This window comes from Harpia harpyja, chromosome 14 (genome assembly GCF_026419915.1).
Source record: "Harpia harpyja isolate bHarHar1 chromosome 14, bHarHar1 primary haplotype, whole genome shotgun sequence".
Taxonomy (NCBI): domain Eukaryota; kingdom Metazoa; phylum Chordata; class Aves; order Accipitriformes; family Accipitridae; genus Harpia; species Harpia harpyja.
This window is the reverse complement of record NC_068953.1, coordinates 7046432-7070679: the sequence shown is the minus strand read 5'-3', so window position 1 is coordinate 7070679 and position 24248 is coordinate 7046432. Positions and strand designations below refer to the sequence as shown.

General features: G+C 37.0%; 1 protein-coding gene across 10 annotated transcripts in view; it reads right to left on the bottom strand.

Moving 5' to 3' along the window:
* Window positions 1–382: 382 nt before the first annotated feature.
* SPAG9 (sperm associated antigen 9) overlaps window positions 383–24248 on the bottom strand; it is a 66001-nt gene continuing 42135 nt past the window's right edge. For 6 of the 10 annotated variants that reach the window (XM_052807659.1, XM_052807660.1, XM_052807668.1 and 3 more), the window contains 21 exons: window positions 23755–23907; window positions 23617–23668; window positions 23054–23184; window positions 21730–21786; window positions 20677–20850; window positions 19853–19982; window positions 19490–19582; window positions 19026–19193; window positions 18081–18252; window positions 16703–16930; window positions 15763–15958; window positions 14810–14932; window positions 14171–14251; window positions 13603–13670; window positions 12213–12361; window positions 10868–11039; window positions 9788–9901; window positions 7955–7993; window positions 6913–7089; window positions 5977–6114; window positions 383–4081 (listed from right to left, as the gene is read on the bottom strand). In XM_052807659.1, the coding sequence (XP_052663619.1) occupies window positions 3966–4081; window positions 5977–6114; window positions 6913–7089; window positions 7955–7993; window positions 9788–9901; window positions 10868–11039; window positions 12213–12361; window positions 13603–13670; window positions 14171–14251; window positions 14810–14932; window positions 15763–15958; window positions 16703–16930; window positions 18081–18252; window positions 19026–19193; window positions 19490–19582; window positions 19853–19982; window positions 20677–20850; window positions 21730–21786; window positions 23054–23184; window positions 23617–23668; window positions 23755–23907 (2731 nt within the window). In that variant the 3' untranslated portion in view covers window positions 383–3965. The remainder of the gene's footprint in view (window positions 4082–5976; window positions 6115–6912; window positions 7090–7954; window positions 7994–9787; window positions 9902–10867; window positions 11040–12212; window positions 12362–13602; window positions 13671–14170; window positions 14252–14809; window positions 14933–15762; window positions 15959–16702; window positions 16931–18080; window positions 18253–19025; window positions 19194–19489; window positions 19583–19852; window positions 19983–20676; window positions 20851–21729; window positions 21787–23053; window positions 23185–23616; window positions 23669–23754; window positions 23908–24248) is intronic. The other 4 variants (XM_052807661.1, XM_052807662.1, XM_052807665.1 and 1 more) reach the window with 1 other exon arrangement.

The window sequence follows — 24248 nt, the reverse complement described above, 5'->3', positions numbered from 1 at the left end:
TAGAACCTTACCAAAGATTCATCTAAGAAAACTTGAAAAATAAATTCCAGTGCCAGTGCCTATTTCATCTGAGCTGCAGTTAAGCGAATCTCCTCTAGATTCTTAACCTATGCATCAGTGGGTTTGTGGGCCACGTAAGAGATGAAGACAGCATTTGGGAGCCAGTCAGGGAGCAAAGTTTTTCTTCAGAGTTTTTGCTTAGGCCCAGTATGAGAGCAGGATTACACTGCTATCCATGGGCTGACTCAAATATATTACACTACCTGTATTTATGATGGCAATATTTGGCTGCTAGTGTAAAATACCCAATTACTATGCCTTCTGGTAGTATCAAAAACCTTTGAACTTAACATGAGACTACAAAGAACACACCAATCCAATGCATGTTTCATATACATATTTATATATATTTCATGTACAAAGTTACATTCTGAACCCCATGGATTCAATAATAGAAATAAATACTGAAATAACTACACTGCTATATGAGCTTTTCTGCTCACAGAAAAGAAGCCTCAAGTTTTAACAGACAGCAAGTTTAACGCTGTAGTATCCATCTCGGATTACAGAGGCAAGTAAAATTCAGCGTAAAGTGTCCAACAGACAAAACTTCCAAAAATTACAGACCATAAAATGTTTAAAATATATGCTTAAAAGATTGAGAAATGTGCATCAACAAAATTAATAAAGGAAACTTAATCTTGTTAGAGGGCGGGAGAAACATTTAGTGTATAGAAAAATGCTTTGAGGTGCAACATAGGTTGTTACAATATGGCATAACCCTGTTAGAAAAAACATTTAATTTCCCTAAAGAACTGTATTTGAGTTTACCGTGTCTCTTTTACAGAGCAGGGCCTTCACAAGACCCTGTCTCAACAGGGCCGCTTACAAGAGTGCTAAGTCAGGTTTAATCCTTTGGTAACTTTTATAATACTCACATGGAAATAAATATTCAGTTACACAGCATTTTAAAAGACACACGTTCTTTAGAACAGTTAGTATAATAAAACAGATTTAACATTTGTTTGTTACTAAGGCAGCCTATGATAAAGTGTCTACGCTCTGCCAGCTCTATCTGATCCAACGCAGGAAGACCTTTACAAGAAATGGACAATGCAGCAGCTTATACAACGCATTTCACCTTTACCATGCAAACACCCTTACCCAGGCAAGTAATGTGCTGCATATTTTGTGCTCGAAATGTTTCCAAACTATTAACAAGCTGTAGCTATCAAGAGATTAGCTCCTATTTATATGATGCTTTAATCACATGAGTGTATGCATAAACACATTCTTGAGACGGATTTGTAGGAGTGTATTGTCATCTCAGTGCCTGAGTTTTTACGTGCTTTATTCACCATTCAAAGCGACCTTAAATAGAGTTTAAAAATCCCAGGGCACTGTGATGACAACAGGGACCCATCTAATCTACTGTACCTTAGGACAGGGGATAAAGTTTTTAAATGAGAAATACAGAGAAGTGCACATGCCTTTTATCTACACCCACAGTGGTACACAGTTAACCTACTGTTTTCTTTAAAACCCTTCCACTTTTAGACAGAAACAATCATTCTCTGAAAAATTTGCAAGAGTTGGCCCACTGAGGTGACTAAAATGGCACGGTGGACCAGATACATTTGGCAAAAGACCAGGTACACACTTGCCAGATTGAACTGCTCTAGTTGATAGCAGTAAAGCCATTCAGAGAAAACAGCTCATCGCTAATTACAAATAAAATGCTACACAAGAACCAAGGAACAGAATTGTGCGCTTTTTTTCTGAGAACATGAGAATGTGACAATCAACCAGTAAGTAAAAGCTTTGGAGACTGTGTTTTCCAAAGAGGGGAAAAAAAAAAAAAATTTAAGAAAATGGCAGGAGAAGCAATGAAACTGCACCACTCACAGTGAAGATTCTGCACAACAGTAAAAGTTTAGACAGCATTTTTCTTAGACATCCAATTTTGTAAGTTAATTCAGATGTGCTTCAGGTTCAGCATACATGTCTATGTAAGTTTTAAATAGGTCTTTCTAAGAGTGTTTACTCAGTTTACTGTCTGTATTTGTATAATTTTTAAAAAGCTCCCAGACTTTATATTTAAGCCAAAGTACTTTAGGAGTGACATTAAAGATGAATTTGGAAAGCAAATTATGAACAACATGCTCTCATCACTTTTGGCATTCTGAAGAGAAAAATACTACCAAGATATTAGACATCTTTAATAAGGATTTTTACTACATAGTTCATGTCCTAGATACATATTTACGAGAGGAACAGCTGTGTACAAAATATGTCGCTTAAAAAGTATTTATACATATAAATCTAACCAATAGACCTGAATGGAGTTCTTCTGGTTTATCAGCTATGATATGCATTTGAAAAAGCTGCCTAAATATATATTTACACAATAGACCTCAGCTAAATGTGTTCATTTAAAAAATTAAGAAAAATATATAAACACATGTTTGCCTGATAGACCAGAACTGCTCCTATTGCATAAAAATGTTTAGGCAGTTTTAAAAAAGTGTTTCTATATTTACTCCTCTGAAACTGTTCAGTTCTCTCACATAATCAAGTTACTAAATTTCTCTGCTAATCTGAACAGAACAGTCCCAGCCTTTTGGGGGTAAATGCTGGATGTTTATTAAAACCCCTCAAAACTTTTACTTTCCAGAGACTAAATGAAAAAGCAAATCTGGGTTTTAAAGTATTCTGAAGTACAGAAATCATGAAGTATTCAACTTAGGTCTGATACTAATGTAGGAAATTCAAGGTAAAAGCAAGACAGTCTTCAACTCACACTTATGGTTAAAAAAATAGATGGTGAGTAGACAGAATGTCAGCCTAATATTAGAGTCTTCTGACTTTCATCAATTTACTCAATCTTAGTGTTACCTGCTAACATTGTTGCTAATTTTTTTTTTTTTTTTTTTTTACACTAAACTGGGGTATGCAACTACAAAAAAATACATTTTGTACCTAATAATCTGGCACTAAAGTTCCTTTACAATCTCACTTGGGCAGAATGCATTTTTCCTGTACACTCTCAGTCTTTTCTCATGCTCTAATCGAGGTCTCTAACCTTCACACATGTAGTGCCTCATGAGTTTGACCAGCTAGGCAGAGAAGATCATTCTAGTGCTTAGGACATAAGGAGTTAAGACAAGAAAAGAACAAAAACATATCCCCTGTTCAAGAATTTTACCGTTATTTTCAAATTTAAATCATCCTAAGAACTTGGAAACCGAGTTGTTCCGTGTCAGGGAAATGGAAAAACACTATGCTCAAAATTGCTCATTATTGAGGGCAGCAGTTCTCAAACTTTAAGGTTCAATAGTGAAAACATGTGATTTTATTTAAATATTGTCATCTTAATTCCTATACAGTCCCCTCTTCCCCCCAGATATTCTGATGAATGTAACAAACCGTATACACTATATAAGCAAGACTTTCCAGGTTTGAAAACAGAAGCTGAAATTTACAGTTTGCTTTAGCCCTCACTGAATATTTGGATGAGTCTTAATAATCCATCTTATAATTTGTCAAATTTTTAATACTCTGGGAATAACTTTGCTGTTTTACTCAATGCATTATACAGTGAAATGAAGCTCAGTTGTAAAAAAGCTGAACTCAAGTGAGACTACCAAAGAAGTGAACTACATTAGATTGCTGTGGTACAGTAAAACTAATGTCTCAGTTGCTTACTATGGTGTGCACACCAATTTTGAGAAAGATCTGATTTCATTATACTGTTCCATGTAACATGGGTGCAGTAAACCAGCACAAGCTAATTCCTGTATAGTTAAAGGTATGACAGATTTGCAAGATAAAGTTAAACAGCAAAGAAATGCTTCAACATCATGTAGTGAAACAGGTTTCACAAAATAAAAAAACATGCAGAAGCTTTTTTTTTCCTTTTTTTTTTTTTTCTTTTTCTTTAAGGTCTCCAGCTGCATCCTACAGGCTCACTCACTGCCACACATTACTTGCCACACTATCAAGTGACTCCTCTCAGCTTTGGCTACAGAAGGTTCAAGTTGTAGAGCTTCTCCAAGGAGTTCAGATTCTCCACCTTCGTCACCTGAAAAACAGCAACTTTGATTCAGGCACACAATAAAAAACAGTATTGACACCAAATGGAGCAAGACAAGCGACATCCAGGTTTACAAGCAAAACACTATAAAAGATAGTAGTTGCCATATGCTCATGTAAAAGCATATTCAAGACTGTGAATATATACATTACAAACTGAAAGTCTGTTGCATAATTATTTCAGAGCCTAGTACTCTGATGGTCATATTCTTCAGTTCTAGCCGCCAAAATTAAATGCGGTTTCGTAAGTATCCATGTTCTACACATTTCATTACTTACTTATAACTCTTTAAGGCAGAAAAACAACCACCTAACTTGCAAACTTGCAGTACCTCCCAGGTAGAAATTGAGATGGTTATATGACAAGAAAGTGTGCTAGCATAAACACATAAACCATATAAAGTGCTCTGGAAATAAGAGCAGTAATTGAGCACAAGGGAGACAGTGCCACATTCACAGCTATGATGAACCTTTCCCCTTCTTTCCTCTTGTACTAGTTATCCCAGCTTGTCACAACGCCGCACACACTGGCACAAGACAGCCTTAAGCATATTCTCCATTATTGCTCTTCAGAAGAGAAGAGCAGTTTTGTAACTGTGTCTAAGCTCTTGGTGACATGAGCTGACTTGGATCAAAGGTGACAGACTAACCACTAAACAAAACTGCACGTAGACAGTAATAAACCTCAATACAGAGGCAGTCTTGTGGTACAGAAGAATGTCAGTTTAATCAGATGAAATGGGAACTGACCTACAACTTCAGGAAGGTTTCAAGTCACAGTTTGGCTGGCTTTCTGGTTAGACTACTTTGGAGGTGTGAGGAATCTAAACATAGAATAGCCTGAACTTGCTCTTGAGCCAGTTTGCTGCACTAATGTGGTAATGGCTGAGCTAATGCAGCTATAGTACTGACGCTTAACTTCATGGCTTTGCATCATGCCACAAGGACAGCAAAATGCACATTTGGTATGTGGCTATACCAGCTTGGAAAAAGTGCAGAGTTTTTACTACTCGCTACAGCGTGGCACAGAATTGCCTTAAGTCCTGCCTCCCCCGTAACTCCACTGGGGTTACTGGCAGGAACATGTTTTTCATTGATTAGTGGGATGACAGAATTTGGGCTGGCCTTCATGGGTTTTCTTTGTACTGTTCTTTGTGGGTTTTTTTATTGGTTGGTTGTTTTTGAAAAACACTATAGACAGATTTAGGCAAACGGTCAAAACCAGGTCCAGGGGTTATGACTTCTTTTAGGCACTTTTTGTCAAGGTGTCTAGCTGCATATTCTAAGCATAGAACAACAACCACTATCATTTTGTTATATTTCCCCAACGGCTTCAATTAAAAAAAAAAGTTTACACAAGAAATCTTTTATGGTGTAGGATCATGCAAAAGTGCTACCTGAAAAAAGCAGTGATCAAAATAAGAAGGGCATGCAAAGACAACAGCGAGCTACTTTTTCCCTTCACTCAAAAATGAGTAAATTTTAGTTTGAGTGTTCTTCACTTAATATATGACTGTTCTTGTAGTCAGTCTGCATATTTAAGTAACTAAGGATGTATTTTCCAGCAGTTTGAGACAGAAGACTAACCTGTCAAAGTAAGACAAAGTATAAATGGTAAGGTGGTACATGACTCCAAAGCAGAGTTTCAAATAAACCTTTTTACACAGGCAACTCAGAAGTCATGGTTTATTGGGAGGAGAAGAGTAAGCTGAAGGTGTATGTTGGGGAGAACAGAGATACTTCTATCCTCAAACCTGCTTAATAAAGACTATACACTGACTGACCACACAAATGCACTCTGCAATCACAACAGAAGTTATTATATGGTTAATGACCTTTCAGTATGAAGAGGTTACAACTGATTTTAAGCTCAGGATTTCTTACCCATTCTGAAGTCAATATATCCTTCTCCACCACTTATCACCAACATCGATTTTAAGGGACTCTGGTTGAAGGACTCTTGGGCTGGTTTATCAGCTGTTAGCTCTGTTCCACCACTACTCTGTGGGCAAACAACCTGACCTGGATTAAAAACAAAACATTTTTATGCCACATCTCACAGAATAATACCAGCTGTATTTGGTCATTGGATGATATACTTAATGCCTAATGATACACTTCAGTTTGGATTCTAGTATCTCTCAGCGAGGGACAGAAAGCTAGCTTTGCTCTGATTTCATCTCTCTAAAGAGATGAAGAATCTGTTCAGGTCAGTTCAATGGAAACCAGAAAATTAAATGCCTCTTGATAGATTTCACAGCACAGGTATGCAGATCTAGAGAATGACATTGAAACAAGACTTAAAGACTTTCAGACACACAACTGAAATGATTCAGCGCATGTCAACCCATTAAGCAAACTTCTGTCATTTAATTCCAGCACACGAGGTGCATAGAAGCACTGAGAGGGCATTAAGCCAGCACTGCAGCTTCTAGGAAACTCTTAGCTTTTTCAACTGAGAGTCTTTCCTTTGTGGGCTTTTCCCTTAGTAGCTCATCCTTCCTGCAGGATGTCAGACTCTTAAATTGGACCTTACATGAATTAACAGTTGACTGCCTTCTTAATAGGCAAGTACTCACTCACCACAGTACCTTCTTCCCAGTTGGAAACAAAGCACTTCTTCCTTTGTGACCAAACCCTTTTCCTCCCATTAAACAACACTGCACTTGGGAATCAGACAAGTCTCGGTAATAAAACATAATAAAATGTTTCTGAATGCACTATTTCATACACTTGCTATCTTTGCCTAAACACTATGTTTAACTAAGCAAATGAAGGCGAAAAAGAAAGTTCATTTGAAGAATGGTAATAAAACCTCACCAGGTACTGCGACAAAGAATTTAACAGCATCACGGTGCCCATGGAAGCAAAGCTGCGCGTGTGCCATTGAACAATATGGTATGAATGTTCCCGGAGTCACTTTGTCACTGTTTTCATCGCCATATACACGTATTACACTCCCCGGACGGTTTCCGGAGCCTGCTGCGGCTTTATTAGCTGTAAAAGAAGAGAAGCGTTTTCTACTTGAAAATACAAGTTACAGAAATGGTTATTTGTTAAGAAACCTTATGGTACCATCTAAAAGCTAAAGCCAACTTAGATAAAAATGAAACAGGAGGGCAGCAATGCCAATTCAAGACAGAGCTGGAAAGAAAAAAGATTGCATGCTTCGTTATTTTAAGTACATCAGAAAATGGAGCGGGATTCTTATTAGTCTAGCATAAACACCGGATTTTAATATCCTACTTTTGGAAAAAAATAATTTGCGAAAGGACTGTATCTTTCATAGAAAATAAGTACCTCTAATGTGTTTCAGTATGAGCAAATTCAATGTACTTAAACATATAATTAAAGACAGTTTCATTCCAACTAATCATAGGGTATCCCCTTGCCAGCAAAAATTCTCTAAATATAGCCACCTGTGGGCATGAAGGAGCTACCCTATTATAATTCTACATCTAGTTTTTACTGAAGTTTTAAAATCCATTAAAACAGAGAAGTACTCATGCTAGACATACAAGCCATCTCCATTCCAAAGACTATCAAAGTAGTGAAAGAAACAGTGATTTGTAACAAGACAGTAAATGATGTGGATTAATGACAAAGTTATAAGATATGGTATCACATTGGCTGGAAGAAAAACAAAGTCTGTATGAAAGTTCAGCTGCAACACAGGATGATATACTAAACTGCTGAGCAGATTGGTGGCCATTTAGCAAACATAAAACTGCTGCAATGCAGTAACTGCAAGTGGAAAAACATTTAGGAACATACAAAGGGTAGATCTATAAGGAGTGGGAAACAGCCTTGAAGTGGCTATTAGAAGCCTGAAAGTAGATTTTTGTTCAGGATCTGCACTTACCCCTCAGCCCCAGTAAACGTCCCTGGTGGAGGATTACAGCTAAAGTGAGAAAGGAGGAAAGGGGAAATGGATAGGTATGACAGTAGAGGAGAAGGATTAATGAGAACCCACCACTCTTATATTTTGGTTTTTGATAAGGTAGAGCTTAAAATTTTAGCTCCTAAAAACAGTAAATATCTAATTACAGAAGATTCAATAAAAAGTCACAAAGAACAGCATCTTGTTATAAAAGTTTCAGTACAAAATGGACAATGAAAGCACTGCCTCTTTCATGTGCTTTATCGCTATAAAGTTTCTTAATGATTAGCAACGTTTCCCCTTTCTCTCTTTCCTTGGCAGGAGGCTACCAAAATAATATAGAACAACTCATGTTTCCAAGTTCCCTTTTGAAATATCATCTGCGGATCTGGAAGATGCCCTGCTATTGAGACCCAGGGAACTGAGATATGCAATTGCTTATACAAGGATGCGACCGTTTTTGAAAACCGTGAATATTTGTAACAAGGGTTCTCAAACCCACCATCAGGCTACCCACAAACGGTTGTTCTGATTCATGAACAACTAGCAAAACTGAAATTAAACTGAATAGCTTTAATAGGGATTTCTTCATGTTCACTACTGTTTCAAAACAAACTCCTCTGGAAACATTAAGCTTGATGCAAATTAAGCGCTATAATTTTTGAAAGCATGATTTAAACTATTTCAAATTCATGACAGGAAGCCTGTCCTTCCTTAGTACGTTCATGCAATGCAAAAAAAGACATTTATTGAATGGATGGACGATGTAATGGAACAGTATGAGAAAAAAATGCATGTATGTGCTGTTCAACAAAGCAGATACAACATGAAGAGTTTTTACTATTCAATTACCCTAAAATATCACCTGTCAGACTGTACTACTTTCTATATAACAACCGTACAATTAGGACTATCAAATTTCTGTATTTTATTTTCTGAAACTTCTGTCCATGTGTTCTAACATTAGTCTCAGGCACAAGTGTTGGGTTGGTTTTTATGGGACTTTTTGTTGTTGTTGTTTTATTATTTTAAATGCAATAAATTTGCACACTGATTCTTCCCAAGCTTTACCTACTTAAGATTTGTTTTGCCTTTGAACTGGACTTTTTCCTTCTCCAGAGGTTCAACTGCCCATATCTGAATGCTTCCTCTCCCACCCCCAAGGAGTTTCAGCCTATGACAGAGGGGTCTGTTATTAAGCAGATACCTGGATTTGCATTACTGGAATTTTACCTAGAAGTTAGTGCCCTATTTCTGCCCTATTTGTAGAAAGTGTTTACAACTCCTGTAGCTTTGAAGATGTCCTTTAAAGCAGTCGGTACTACTGCTGTTGCAGTCCTTTATACCAGCTTTGTGATGAATTCTCAAGAGCTAAAGCCAATCAAATTTTATCAGCAACAATATCAACTTGCTCAAATCAAAACAAAAATCTACTCTGGTGATCATATGGCAATCAAAACATAACATTAATTAGAAAACTAAAGCCATCTCTTCCAAGCAATATACTTCTATAAGTGCTGCTAATACTCCTAACACCTCTAAGGCTTCAAAGTGTCTCTCATTCAAGCCACAGCAACTCTGCTCAAATTGAAGTACAGGAGATTTTGGAGATGTGCTTTTTTGCTCAGAGTAATTGTAACCATGTACACAGATTAGGTGCTAAACATCACACAGGCCCAATCTGTTACAAACCTGAAAGATTCAGACCTGGCAGTAAAGCTTTCTATCCATTAGCAAGCATCTGAATGGCGTTTAATATTCTCTTTTTGTGTCTACAGCATATTGCACAGTGCTATTCATTTATATTTTACTTACTTTCTGTTAATGGAATGGAGATGATGACACCATTTCCTGTTCCTACCCATAAACGATTACAAGACACCATAAGAGCTGTGATTCTCACAAATGAGAATCCCAGTTTACCAGTACCTAAAAACAAAAGATGCTTTTCATCAAAAATTATGAGCAAGAATAATTTTAGTTCCATAACAGAGAATCTTAACTCCAACTCCCAAACCACACAGACAAGTAATTCCCTCCCACTTCAAACAAAAACAAGGTGGAGGAGTACATTTAAGTTTTACAGATAACCTAAAAGGCTAAAACACTCTGTTAATTAAGTTGTGAACCTATACAGAAAGAAACTAACATTAACTGCGAGAAAGCACAAAAGGTATAACGGCTCCATAATGCTGCGCAAAAAAGTCTTTTGGGGCTTACAGTACCAGGGCAGCTTTTCAAACAAACAAAAAAAAGGTGAGTTTACAGATGCAAGATAATGATTTCTCATCCATTAAAATTAATTTCTCATTCATTAGCCCTGTGAGGGGAGCACAAGGCAGCTGACCAGCTAAGCACATACTTGTGAAGGATTTCCCACAGCCCAATTACCTGTATTTGTTGTGTTATGTAGGTGGTCAAACTGCTCTTATATAAACATTAATGAAAAACATCAGAAAGCTTATTAGCTTCGATAGCAATAAAAATTTGCTATTTTGCTTTTGTGTGTTCTTGAAAAAGAGGCAATTTTTCCAGGCAAGTAATGGATTCTTCCCACTCTTAGATTTAGAAAAAGGCATCAGTACAGTAAAAAAGAGAAAGATTTTAGTGTCTCTATTGATGCCTGCCCAACCCAACCACCATTTTCCTCATTAGTTCTGAGTTTTTAGGGACACCTTAGACATCAGGCAGGACCAAGAGACTGCATCAGAAGACCTATCATCCTCATCATGCTTTACAGATTGACAGATTCAAGTTTTCACAAACAGGATTTGACTAGCCTTCCACCCACCCTTCCCCCTAGTTTGTAGTGAGAATTGCCTGATCCATAACAGGAAAAGAAATCTCCAGACAGCAAGAGGTGTAAGAATGCTACAGTTTTTCTCATCAACTTACCTAGCATTTTGCTTACATAAGGTTCAATGTCCACATCTTGTAGATGCTGATACGTGTGCGCATGATAGAGACGCAGGGTGGAGTCCAGACGAATAGACACCCACACCCCATCACCCACCCATGCCAGCTGCCTCACTTGGCTTTCTCTTCTTGGGTGTGCATCAAATGACTTCTATGAAAGATTGGATTTTAAATGAGAAGATGAAACAAAGGAAAGAGTAAGAAAGACTTCTCTGTTACTCTTACACTGCCAACACTGGCAATTTTCTTAAATCATCTATGACCCTCTGATTTGCACGATCACTTGCAGGTACAGTGTTTAGCTTAGTTACAATTACCATATGATGCTGGTAAAGTAATAGTAAAAATGCTGATTCCCTTCCCTGGAGTGTGATCTCAAAGCCATAGTTTCCTACCGTGTCTTCATTTACATATCGTATTCCAGCCTGCTCTGGCTTCCATCTCCATTTAACCTGGAGCTTTTTTGTTATAAGGTCCTCCTGTCACAGCACAAGATACATATGCCCAAAAAGTGTTTTTTCTTCCTAGTTCTGTCAAACCTTGCTCTTGCATACCAACGCAGTGCAAAATACACACTATCCACCAGCAAAACAATTCATTTCACTCTTGTATGAATTCCTTCATTTCAGTTTTTCCATATATACATATATATATTCTTCACAAAAATAGATTATTAATTGGGTGCTTGATATTTTCAGAAGAGCTAAGCAGTCACGCTCAAAAGGTCTGGCCCATGTCTCAGGCCAATTAGCAGAAGCTGAAGTATTAATACTGCTAATAGCTTTCAGAAACCTTAGCCACTTTCTGTACTTGAGATGCCAGGTACACATACAACACTGCAGAAACGCCAGCTTACGTGCCTTATATAAATAAACTATTCTATAACTGGAGGGAGAGTACATTCAAGATTAACACTTACAAACCTCTAAAGTATGCAAAGACAGATTATAGAAAAGGTTACAGGTGGGTGGAGAACATACTGAGGCATGCACATAGAGAATAAGCTGGAAGCTAGCCTTACAAGCTCTGCACAAGGACACTTGTCAGTTCCTGGCCAGCTAGAAGTGGAGAACTAACCCCCCCGCTCCTCCCCAAATTGGTTTCAATAAATAAGAACTGTCTCATCATGGCTTAAAATCTTCCAAAACAATGAAAACATCTTAAGAAAATGTAACAGTATTTCCCCAAGACAAATTTGTTTTGTTGCTTGTTTCTGTACTGGTGAACAAATAACTGTTCTCTAGAGTACTCTGGAGTTTGAGCTGTAGCATGAGACGACATTAAAACATAACATTTAATTATTTTAAGCACCATTTCAACTTGCCTCTATTTTCATGGCCTTTGGTTGAACAACATAGATTTTGTTCCTGTAGCCACACCAGACTTTGTCATGTACCACTGTCATGCATCTTATCGAATGATGTGGCCGGCCCAGATCTAAGAGGTGATAGTTCGTCAAATCCCATTGACCATCTTCAAAAACAGAGGGAAAAGAAAAAAATGAAACAAAACATAGGTTCCTATGAGTTTAAAAATTATTTAAAAGTACAGGCAAATATCTTAACAGTCTAATTTTTTAAAAGCACTGTAATAATCTGGATAAGTCAATAGAAATTTATGGCTAGGCTACTCATAAAAAAAACCCCCTACAACTAGTTATACTAACTACCACCATCCCAAATGCTATTTTGTTTTTAATAGAATAAGGTTGTACAGTGACTCATGTTTAAAACGTATCAAAACATTTTTAAGAACAGGAAGTTACCTAGTGCTAAATGCTTTAGTTGGATAGGCATCAGTATACATTACAACAAGCAACTACCCACACAGTGCTAGGCACTTGCTGCTTGACTGAACATAGAATTGTTGACCAGTGCATCAAGATTTTTTAAAATATGCTGCAAGATCTTAAGAAATGCACTTGAAATCTACTAAAAGCATACTAAATTTGGTCATTCAACACCAAGTAAAATTCTCCCGTAGACTGAACTAAGCCACAGATCATCACTGACATTTACTCGAGATCCTTAAGGATTGTAAGCTACTAGAGTCTGAGTTTTAAAAAAAAACCACACTAAAAACATAACAACTTCATCCCAGATGCATCTTTCCCAATATTTGCATTAGTCCTGTGCGGCTCCTTTAATTCTTCTAAATGCTGAGCACAGGGATTTAAACTCCACAAGGAAAAGAACAAATGAACGGGAAGTCTGTGGAAACAAGCCAACAGATAAGTTCCAGTTACTTATAGTAAGACCTTCCCCTCCAGGTCCTTATTCTGGAGGCTGAAAGAATGGAACTTGTCCAGGAGTGGTTTAGGCAGAAATTCAGAAGGGATGCTTACAAAATTCTCATTGAAGGACTTGGCTGCAGACAATTATTAACACTAATAACAACACAGGAGACATGACTACTGAGCATGATGAAAAAGCAAGAGGCGATGATCAAAGTGGACTTAATCAACAGGCTCTTTGCTATTTAGCTCAGATAAATCCCATTCTCCTTCTCAGATTATGAAAAGATTCTAGGAGCGCACCAGGACAGTGCAAAAATGGTACTTGAAACTGCAACTGAAATACTAGAAAGATTTCTCAAGACAACGTGTAAAAAGGCCATTAGGGAATACCTTTTCAAAACACTATTTAAAAATGGCACGTTTCTTCCCTAAGTATTCTTACAACTTCACTCGTTTCAAGATCTATTAGAATGCTTACCAACTCCTCGATGAAATATTGCTAGTGTTCCATCAGCTAGTGCAACTAATACTATTCCTTTTACATGTCTGGGAAGAAAAGGAGGCACAAGAATACACACCATTAGACTGCATTTCTGAAACTGCAAGTTTAAAGTGAAGTATAAACATTTTATATTTCAGCATACTTTTTATATTCACGTTAGCCCTAGTGTTTTGATTTCTACAATATAGCTCAAGAGAAGGGACAGTAACAAGGCATCAAAATCCAGTTCAGAAAGCTTAAAATATATCTAGCTACAACAGCTGAAGAAAACATCAAGCATAACAACCTATAACTGTTTTGAGTATACAGCTACCAAGAATACCAAGTATACAGCTACAGCTCATCATTTGAGCTACAGTATTTCCAACAGACACAAGATTCCTTTTATTTTCCTTACTCCCCAAAAGTTTTCCACTGCCCCTCAAAGAAAATGCATGCATTTATGGCAACTGACATTCCCAATATCTGAGGAGGAAATATAAAACTACTTGGCTATTTTAACAAAAGTTCATTAGGATTTACATGACATTCTTTCAGGACTTACACAATACTGAGAATAGAATCTTTAAGTTTAATGGCATGAACACATTTCCTCCACTGGGCCACTGACGAATGAACATACAGGCTGCAAAGACAAATCAGGAGGGATTAAAAGCACTACAAAAGGTCTACCAGACAGGAAAAAAACCCCAAGCAAAACCCCTATAACTGAAATCCACAATCAAAGGGAAAATAAGTTTTCATCTTCCACTGAAAACTACGTATAGACTGAAAGAAAGAACTACATAAGCAGCAGAATGGTTTTTCAGAGACATAAAACATTACCAAGTCCTTTGCAGGTACATCTGCAGTAAAAAGGGCAATATATTTTTCTAGCATAATAAAATATGGAAAGTTATGGAATTATCAGACCATAATTTCTTTGACCACACACACAAAAAAAACCCCACCACAACTTTTCTGCAGATAAAAGCGTTATCTGCCAAAAAGAGCTTGCTAATCACCTACAATACTTTCTTTGAATTCTATAATGCCTAAACGTAGCTAAGCGTACAAAGTTTAGGCTCTCTGGAGGTCGTCTTGCACTTACTCTTGACTCAAGACAGTTGTCAGGCCTGTAGGCACAAGAAGCAAGTTTAAAATAATTTTTCAAATAAATTTAACAAGATTAGAATTTTCTTACCATCCATTCTGTGCTCCAAGCCACATTGTCGGTAAAAGGCTACTCATTTTCTGTGCTTCTTCTCTCACTAGATCTTGCTCATTTGGCAAAACTGCAACGTCTTTATATAACTCTGACTCAGTACTAAAAAAACCGAACAGTTAAAATACATTGAATAAAGTGCACAGATTACTCAGATTATAACCTAGGTATTTACTTCATTGCTGCTGGTTTCTACACTGGCTTTTGAAGGACATAAGGTATTTTAAAAAACAGTAACTGTGCATGAATGTATAACGATACAGATGAAACCCCCAACGACAATGAATTTCTTCAAATGTACATTTACTTGTACAAGGAAATTTAGGTTCCATTCAAGCCTATCAGTATTGCTGATATCCCTGGGGAATAGCATAAGAAAGTCACAACATCAGAGGCACATGTTAAGAGACACACTTATTAAAAAGCTGTATGATACTTTTGTGCCTGTATGTGGAGAGTGAAGATTCCTAAAGATTCGAAATACTGATTACTTTCAAGCTTCTTCTCCACTCCTATAACTACTCAGAGATTGACTATTCTGACAAAAGAAACCTACATTTGAACAAGCAGTTGATGGGAAGAAAGGAGTGTAATTCTTATTTATTTTGACCTCAAAACAGGGAATCTAAACAGGCTTCTCTAGATCAGCGCCATTCACATTAAGTCTGTGAGAGATCTTAGTGACAAACTGGTAGACACTCAATACTTCATTCTGGAGGTGTCTGTACTCGAGGGATGAGTTCACAGACAAAGGCGACCCTTCTTTCATGCAAGCAAAGCGTACAATGTCTTGTAAAAAGACTACGTATATAAACTCAACATATTTAACGAGAAAAAAAAGTAGTCGTTTTGTCCTCATGTTGTGTTCCTACAAACATTCTATTTTTCTTTTTAAATACATATTAAGAGGTATGAGGATTGAGACTATGTACCTAGGCTGGTACACTGGAGAAGCCTCTGTTGTATTCTGCACTCCCAGAGGATCTGTAAAGACATGCTCTGTGTAGACTCCAGTTTGTGCAATATCAGCTGTGTCTTCTCCTGTCCCTGCATTGACTTCCGTTGCTTCTGTTGCCTCCTCTGCTGTTGGAATGTTCTCATCTACTGAATTACTTTCAGTTGCAGCATCTATGGAAAAAAAAATTTGAAAAGCTTTTAACAACTGCAAAAGAATTCTCAATTATTTAAAACAGCCAGAACTTGATACTTAAAACTTAAGTTAATAGCTGCAATAACCAGTCACAATCCAGATTTTATGTTTCATCTAAAAAAAAAAATCAGATCACAAACACCCAAACTTTAGTAGGTTGCACAGTATCAACAAGTGTCAAATACACTTTAAGTATCAACCCAGTGACTGATGGCACAGATTGCCCCTTAAGTGATTAACTAGAATAAAAACGAACAAGTCCAACAACCACTTACCCATTAACAATCGTATCGCCATACAGCTCTGAAGGGCATTGACAGAAAATATTAAGAATGCCTATAAAGTAAGCAGCTTCCCTTAAATCTCTGTTAACACTTTACAAGATTTAAGGCATATATCCACATTCTCTCTAGTCATTTGTCAGCAAGATCTGCATTTTAAATACTGAATAACTTAAAAGCTCTCTTTAGACCATGCACAAGATAGAGTTCTCAAAAGTATCTGAATGAATCAATTGTCTATACCCATTTAGTATCACCTCCACAAAGTTTTCAGCTACTGATGTACAGTGCAAGTACATCAGACTTATAGGCCATTTCCCAGAGTACTCATGTTATCACTTCTTACAGACAAGCTATTACATTAAATACTTACAGCATTCATTTTTCAGTTACACCTAATGGTGTTTGGCCATCCCTAGTATACTTGTAAGATTTTCATACCTGACTGTTTATCTGTCATTGGTGAGCCACCGTTTGCATCATGAGCTACAGGTGCTCCTGTGATACCCTCTGCAGTACAGCCAACCACTGTTATTCCTCCTAGCAAGCTATCGGTTTCTGCAGAGCTGTTGCTAGTCATACTTCCACACAGAGATGACTTGTCCACTTGACTGGGATCTGCTTCTTGAGACCCTTCTTCTCCTGCAGGATAGTCTGTTTCCCTTGCCCCTGAAACCGATTAAACTCACATGTTTCTTGTGGGGATAAAGGTGCATCACTTCTCTATCTAATAACAAACTAAGCTTCAAACTGAATGAACTCTCCAGCAACCAAGATTTAACATGCAGATACCTATCTACAAGCTTATTTTAACATGATCGGCAGACATTAAAGATGCTGTCATAAAGCTCAAAAAGCAAAAGCAGAATCTACACATGCTGCACATCCAAGTGTCAATAAACCATATTTCAATCTGCCGAGCTCTCCAACTAGTTTATTTCTATTTCAAATAAATTTTCCATTAAAATTAGATTTATAACAGTGCATATATGCAGGGATACCTATCTACATCTTAATGAAGAATTTAACTGCAATAGATCCTTTGTTCTGGAAAGAAAAGCTGTTTTTCTCTCATACATGTTCTGGAAAGAAAAGCTGTTTTTCTCTCATACAACCCTCCCAACCACTTTTGAGACTTGAAATATCATTCTTTGTTTCTTGAAATTTTTATCTTATTTTACTGTATTTTACACTGGTTTGATTTTACAAGTTATACATAGTTTCAATGGAGCAAAACCTCAAACTTCACTGGAAGATGTTTTGAGCTTATTAAACAAAACTACTTCACTGGAACTAGTGCTACAGACTTCTATAAGTGTAAGCCAAGAAACAAGAAATCCAAAAGCACAATTAGTTCTTCTCCAGAATCATAACATCCTCCTATAAACTTCCCTGAGTTACACTATCCATATACACTCTCAATGTAACAAGGATTCCCTCTACAGGAAGCTCCAAGACTTGCTACTTATCTTCAAGAGGCTGAAGAGGTCAAAAAAGCCAACATATTTTTCTTTTGTGATGTTCACAATTGCATAAAACACTGGCACTACTGCACAATTTGTAATGTAGCAGACAAAATACTTTGTCTTGGTTGCTGACATCTCTCTACCTTTGAGTTAATTTAGGTCAAGAGCCAACCAAAGAGTGGAACAGTAGAATAGAAATCCAGTAGTTTTCCCTACAACTAAACACTTCTTATTGCTGTGTTACAGTAACATTTTATCACACTAATTAACAAATCTTTGGTTTTTCATTACATAAGAAAATCTGAATAAGATACAATTAAAAAAACAGGAGCTAAAACATCACGAGTCTTTACCTGGTACACTAGCAATACAAAGCACATGAGAATTGCAAACAATGAAGCTGTCCAGAATATTTCCTGGTTGATTAGCATCAATAATGATAACTTTTGTAGCAGAGTGTGTGCTAGTACAGATCCAAACTAGACTGGATAATTCTTCCTGATGTTTCAGCTCCTTCTGCTGGTCCTGAAGGAGAATAAAGGCAGAACAGAAGTGAATAACAGAGAGGGGGACAAGAATAGAACCTTTGATCTTGTATGTTCTTACATTATCAACTACAGATATATACATAAATATGTGGTAAGTTAAATATCTTTAATGCCATTGTAAAATTACATGTAGTTACTTTTTCTCTATGCATTTGGAATATAAAAACCCTTCATATTTCATATTTGTGTAGAAAACTATAGAGAATAATTATACTGCACATTTATACAGTTAGACAAGTATAAAGCTACATAAGAACACTATTTATGTGCCAGCTACCACACTCGGTATCACCACAGATTAATGTGATGTCCCAAAGCACTTAAAATTAAGCCTTTGTTTTGATGCCTTTAATATACCCTCATTGTTTCTTCCTGAAAACATGAAGGCTAACACGTGTTTAAACAAAGGCACAGACACCTAAAAAACCCCCTTTTTTTATATGGCAGTCAGAACATGAACAATTCTGTCACAAATGTTTTTTAAAGCAGGCAGCACTGGTCTAAGCAGTGGATCATTTTGATGTAAAATTGATTTGCTCTTGAGATTTGCCAACAAGCTGGAAAACAGGAAAGAATCACAGTATTTTTGTAGTTGGATTCAATAACCCAAATACCTTGGGCTGATGACTATCCAAGAAAAATCTATTTGTTACTAATAAACCTGATCACAAAATATTTTATTAATCTACAGATATACAGTGAAGATGTTTAACTATATAAACTATTCAACATGCCTTACAGTGACCTTACCTTGAGCTCTTGGTCTAGCCTGTCTAAGCTACTTTGAGATCCTGTTTGCTGCTTGTTGCCTTCTGCATCCATACCAGTCACATCATTGTAGAATACGCTAGCACCAACCACAGACCCACCATCTCGTGTTTTCCCTCCTGATAGGTTTACCCCTACAGCACACCACAGCTTGAAAGAAAGAGAAATACTTCACTTAAAAGTTAAACTAAAAAAAAAAAGAGACACACTTGTTGTTAAATATGCTAAGTAATATCAAAATTATTATATATCTGCAGTCCATTTTAAGGAATTCATTAAGATTAAAAAGTCATGTACATTTCTACTGAAATTCTACTTAAATTCTGATTCACTTGTGCTTTAAAAAGAAACAGATTCAGTTCAGAAAGAAAATAATTGAATTTAAAATAAAAATGTTCAATCTATACGTTGTCCAAGTCTCTATATCATCACTGTAAATATCCTACCTTCATAGAGGTATCCTTCTCATCTAAAGGTCTCAGGTAAACAGGTACAGGCAAGTTCTTCATCTTATTGTCACCCTGGCCACCATTTGCCACCTGGAAAAAAAAAAAAAATTAACAAAACACAACAGAAGAGCTTTCCCCTTTAAAAGAGGTTTACAGTCCTTGGAATCAGTTGATCAGACTTTGTTAAATACAATTAAAAGTTTCGCATGGTGGTTTTCCTTAGAAAGACTCTTTTAACTGCAAAATTTGAAGAAAAAAAATACTGGAATGACTCAAACACAAGCTGCGAAATTATACTCTGCTCAAATTTCACAAAACATGAAGTTGCTACCACTACATTTGAAAACATAAGCATAATACCTGTTTGTACTTCTGAGGTAGACTCCAGCCAAATGCTTGCACTCTACCATCCTCTTTCTGAACATGCGCTTTCACTTGGCGATACTGCTCTCTTTTCTGCTCTCTGCGTGAGGCTAAACTGGCTTCAGTTCTAGGGCAGAATCATTATTAAAGAACCTGTTATTTATGCTCTTTAGAATTCTTTGTGTAATGGGAGTTGCTGTTAAACTCAATATACAAGATCTCTGTAGAAGCACTGGGTTACCAAAGAGATCACCACGTTTTCCACACATTACCTACAGAACACCAGGTTTCCTGTGGGCTATTTCTAAGGGACCTGTGAAAGACAGGCGAAATCAGAAAGTCTATTGTCAGTATCCTTAAAGAAAATGAACTTGGGTTGTGTACCTCTACTAGAAGCTTTGTAAGTTGTAAACAAAAAGGATGTATTGCCAAAAAGAACAGGAGAAAAAAAAAAAATAATTACAGATACTTGTTAGCCTGTCTCACATTGTTCTATTTTTCCATTGAACTTAAAGTATCTGTACAGTTATTGCTTAGCTACAACACTTGCATGTAAAAGCGTACCAAGTGCTGCCTCCCATGCCTAAATGCAGTTCTATGAAAGGCAGTGATATTTACCAGAGAGAATACTACTGCCAGGTAACCAGAGTACTCATCCATTGCTGTGCATTTCAGTCTGCACTATGTTGATTTCTTATATATCAACATTCACTTCAGGAGAACATTATATTTCACTTAGCAACATGCTATTTTTCTCAGAGGATTAAAAGAGTAAATACTTGATAAAACATATCTAGTATTATAAACCCAAAATGTCTTACTCTTCACTGAGGAATTCAAAGGCTTTAGATTTGTCACTCGGTAATTGAGATAAGGTACTGCTTCTTTTCTTGACTGATGGAGTAATATGCGAGGTTGGAGCATTATATTTAACATTGACAGGAGGTTCTGGTTTCTTAGCTGTATTGCTAGATGAACTGAAGAGCCTGCTAAAACTAGAAGGAGGAAAAAAAAAAGAAAGAAAAATGAGAGCTAAGATTTGTAAGATACATCCAAATTTGATTATGCAGGTAAAACACTGCATATGCTAGCCTGCTCAAGCCAGTTAGACTAAGAAACTGGAGCCCAACATAGCAGCAGCCACCACACACTCAGCAACACTCTCAAAGCACAGAAACTCATGTCAGTAAGAAAATTTCTTAAAGAATTATCCCATTTGTTTATCAAATTTAACAGGATCTTCATCTTGAATGAACATCTATAGGGAACCAATAAAATCAGGATGTGAACATCACACCTGAAAGACAAGTTTTATGAAGCATATTAGATCATGCACAGAGCACTTTAAAAACTCCACCATTTTCTAGGCTAAAACATAGAATAGTTATCAGCAAACCACAACATCAAAAGGATTATTTGACAAATATCTTGTTGTGAATAACACCATTTTAGATTTAAAGAGCTTGAAGTTAGAAAGGAAAATTAACAATCAGTAAGCCATACTTCACAAAAGAAAAGGAAGCTGAAATAAATGCAATCCACACGAACTATTCAGGTTTCTATTTTTCATCATAAAAAAGAATCCAGAAAAACGTTCAGACCAAGAGTCCTGGTGCATATTCAGCTAGAAAAAAATTACAGCACTTTGGCATTTAACTTCACAAAGTGCACAGCCATTCACTATGTGATGCAGCTTACGATACATTTTGTCTTCAAGAACAGTCTTACCGAGCTGGCAAGCTAGGTAACAAGAGGAGAACAGTTAAGACACCTTCATCTGCCAAAAGATAATTAGCTAACATACAAGAATGTGCCAGCTAATTGGTTAGGGTCTTTAATTTATTTTTGCCAGTGAGTCGTGTTTCAATACTTACAACTGCCAAATGCTTGATCTCTTCTTTTCTGGCATGGCTGGATTTTCTCTTGATGCTCTACAAGAAATGAATTCCAAGTTTACTGAGTAAGCATTAATTAAAAAAAGGAAAGGAACGGAACAGTGTGTAACTCTTAATTAAAAAAACAGGATAACATATCAAAAGTATCAAAGCCTGTTTCTTCACATTGCCACTTCTTTCCCAATCAGAGCACAATATTGAAATTCTCACTAGATGAACTGAAGTTACATAATAAACATCATCCACATTTGTTTGCATCACAGACACAACTGGTGAGTGCTTTTCAGACAGAAGAGACAAATCTGTGTAAGACTTTGCAACGAAAACAGCTAGAAGAAAGCAGCAAACCATTTTAACTTCTTCTGCCTCCTGTTTTTTAGTATTTTAACCATTGCCTTTTATTTTAAGCCCTCTTATTCATCAACACATCAGTAAATAAATGATAAAGTGATTTTTCCTGAAGCCATAGATGCTTTAAGAGAGCTAGGAGAGGATTTCTACAGGAGACAATAGCTATAGAAAAGCAAGCCACGACTGCTTGGGAATGTGTATTTTTCCTCTCAGACTCAGAGCCCAAATAGCTCACAGATATTGAGGACAACAGAAAAAATCCGGTGCCATTGTTATAGCGGACCGGCAGGCGGCACCAAATGACACTGTTACCTCTGGGCATGGGCACTGGCACGGCTGGGGGGACACAACAAGAATGAGCTGGGCTGAGGTCCGAGCAGAAGACACTTGTTTTTGAAATCATACGATCCAGACAACTCAATATTCAGGATGCAAATTAAACCAGATCACCATCTTTATTGCTTATATTTAACAAACCTTGCAGAGTTTTAAAATTGTGTTTTCTCGCGAACAACCCAAGTCCTTACGGATTACACTCCATCTGAAGACTGTATGTTATTCCTGTCTTGACATCTCAGCTGACAACTGGGCCTACTGCTTTAAGGTTTGTGCATACATACACACAGTAATTTTTCCTGCCCACCAAATTAATGTTATTTATGATTACCAAGTTTGGTAACTGTTCCAAAATACAGACATTTTTTCAAGGGATGCTTATTTCACACCATATGAAGTAACACATCTTCACTGAGGTCTCACCGAGAACCCATTTTGACAAGATAAGTTATATGCCCATAACTTAAAAACAAGGTTACTCATGGGCATGTAGAGAGACAAGCAGAAGGGCAACTAAGGCCTCATACTCTAACCTACTGACCAGATCACTCTGCAGCTAAAAATCAAAAGCCAGTAAAATCCAAGGAGCCCTATCAATCATAAAAGAGCCTTTTACCTTATCATCTCAGTCCATCGGACAGCCTCCTGAAGCTCCATCAACCTCTCTTTATACTGATTTCTTTCCATCAGAACACGGGCCATTTCAACACGAGTAAAACGCTTCCGCTGAGCGGTGGGGACATCACTCTGAACACACAAAAAAGCAAACATAGGACAAACAAAGGAGCACAGTAGGGCCTTGCAGAGTCAGCCTCCGCCTTCTGATAAGAGTCAGTTTAGGGCACAATTCCAGATTCCAAATCATTTGGGGCTTTGTAAAACTAACTCAATTTTACCTTCCTCTCCTCCTATCCTTTGTACATAGTACAATCTGAACAAAAACCAGTTCTTCAAAAAGAATGTGACACACAATAATGGGCAGAGAGGAAAGAAAGAAAACTAGACATGGTCAGTTTAAGTTTACTTGTGCTCTTTAGATCTTCTGTCTTTTCTATACATGGAGGAAGTTTACCACTACTTAAGCAGTAAAGTTTAGTAGCACTCACTAAACGCGTGCTAACTTCTAATGTCCCATTGTGAATTATACATACAGAAATACACATACACACATACACCTACATCATCATCCTCTTTAGCTTTCTGTCTTGCTTCCTCTGCTTCTGCACGAGCTCTAAATACAAAATAAAAAAATAGCTGCATTAGATACCACAGTGGGGTTTTTTTCTTTCTTTTTCACAACCATGGAATTAAACTTACTTTCTCAGCTCTTCTTCCAGTTCCTTATTCTTCTCTTCAAGCTTTTGTTTTGCTTGTTTTACAGCCTCTAATTCACCTTGCAGTACATCCTTCTCGCAGGTTAATTCATCCACCTTTGCTATCAGATCATTCTTCACTACATTCAGTGCATTTCTACACAAACATTTAAAATATACCATTACAAGGATGACTGTGGTCTCATAGCTTAGCTTCAGCCTGATTTCATTCCTGAATTTTAAGACCTACAAATTTCAAAGATACACCTTTCTAAAAGAGGTCAAACCCTCTCCCCCCAAAATCTCAAATACCCTCACACCTCTGTATTAGAAAAAAGTACTCATAACTCAGAACAGTTTGCTTAGAGGTTGAATTCCTCAACAGTGCTCCAATGGATTAGCTTCTACAGTTACAGCTGTATTTCTAACAGAAAAGGCAAGGAGTTGATCTCACTAGAATATAGCACTGCATTTGTTGTAGACTTAAAAGGATAAAAG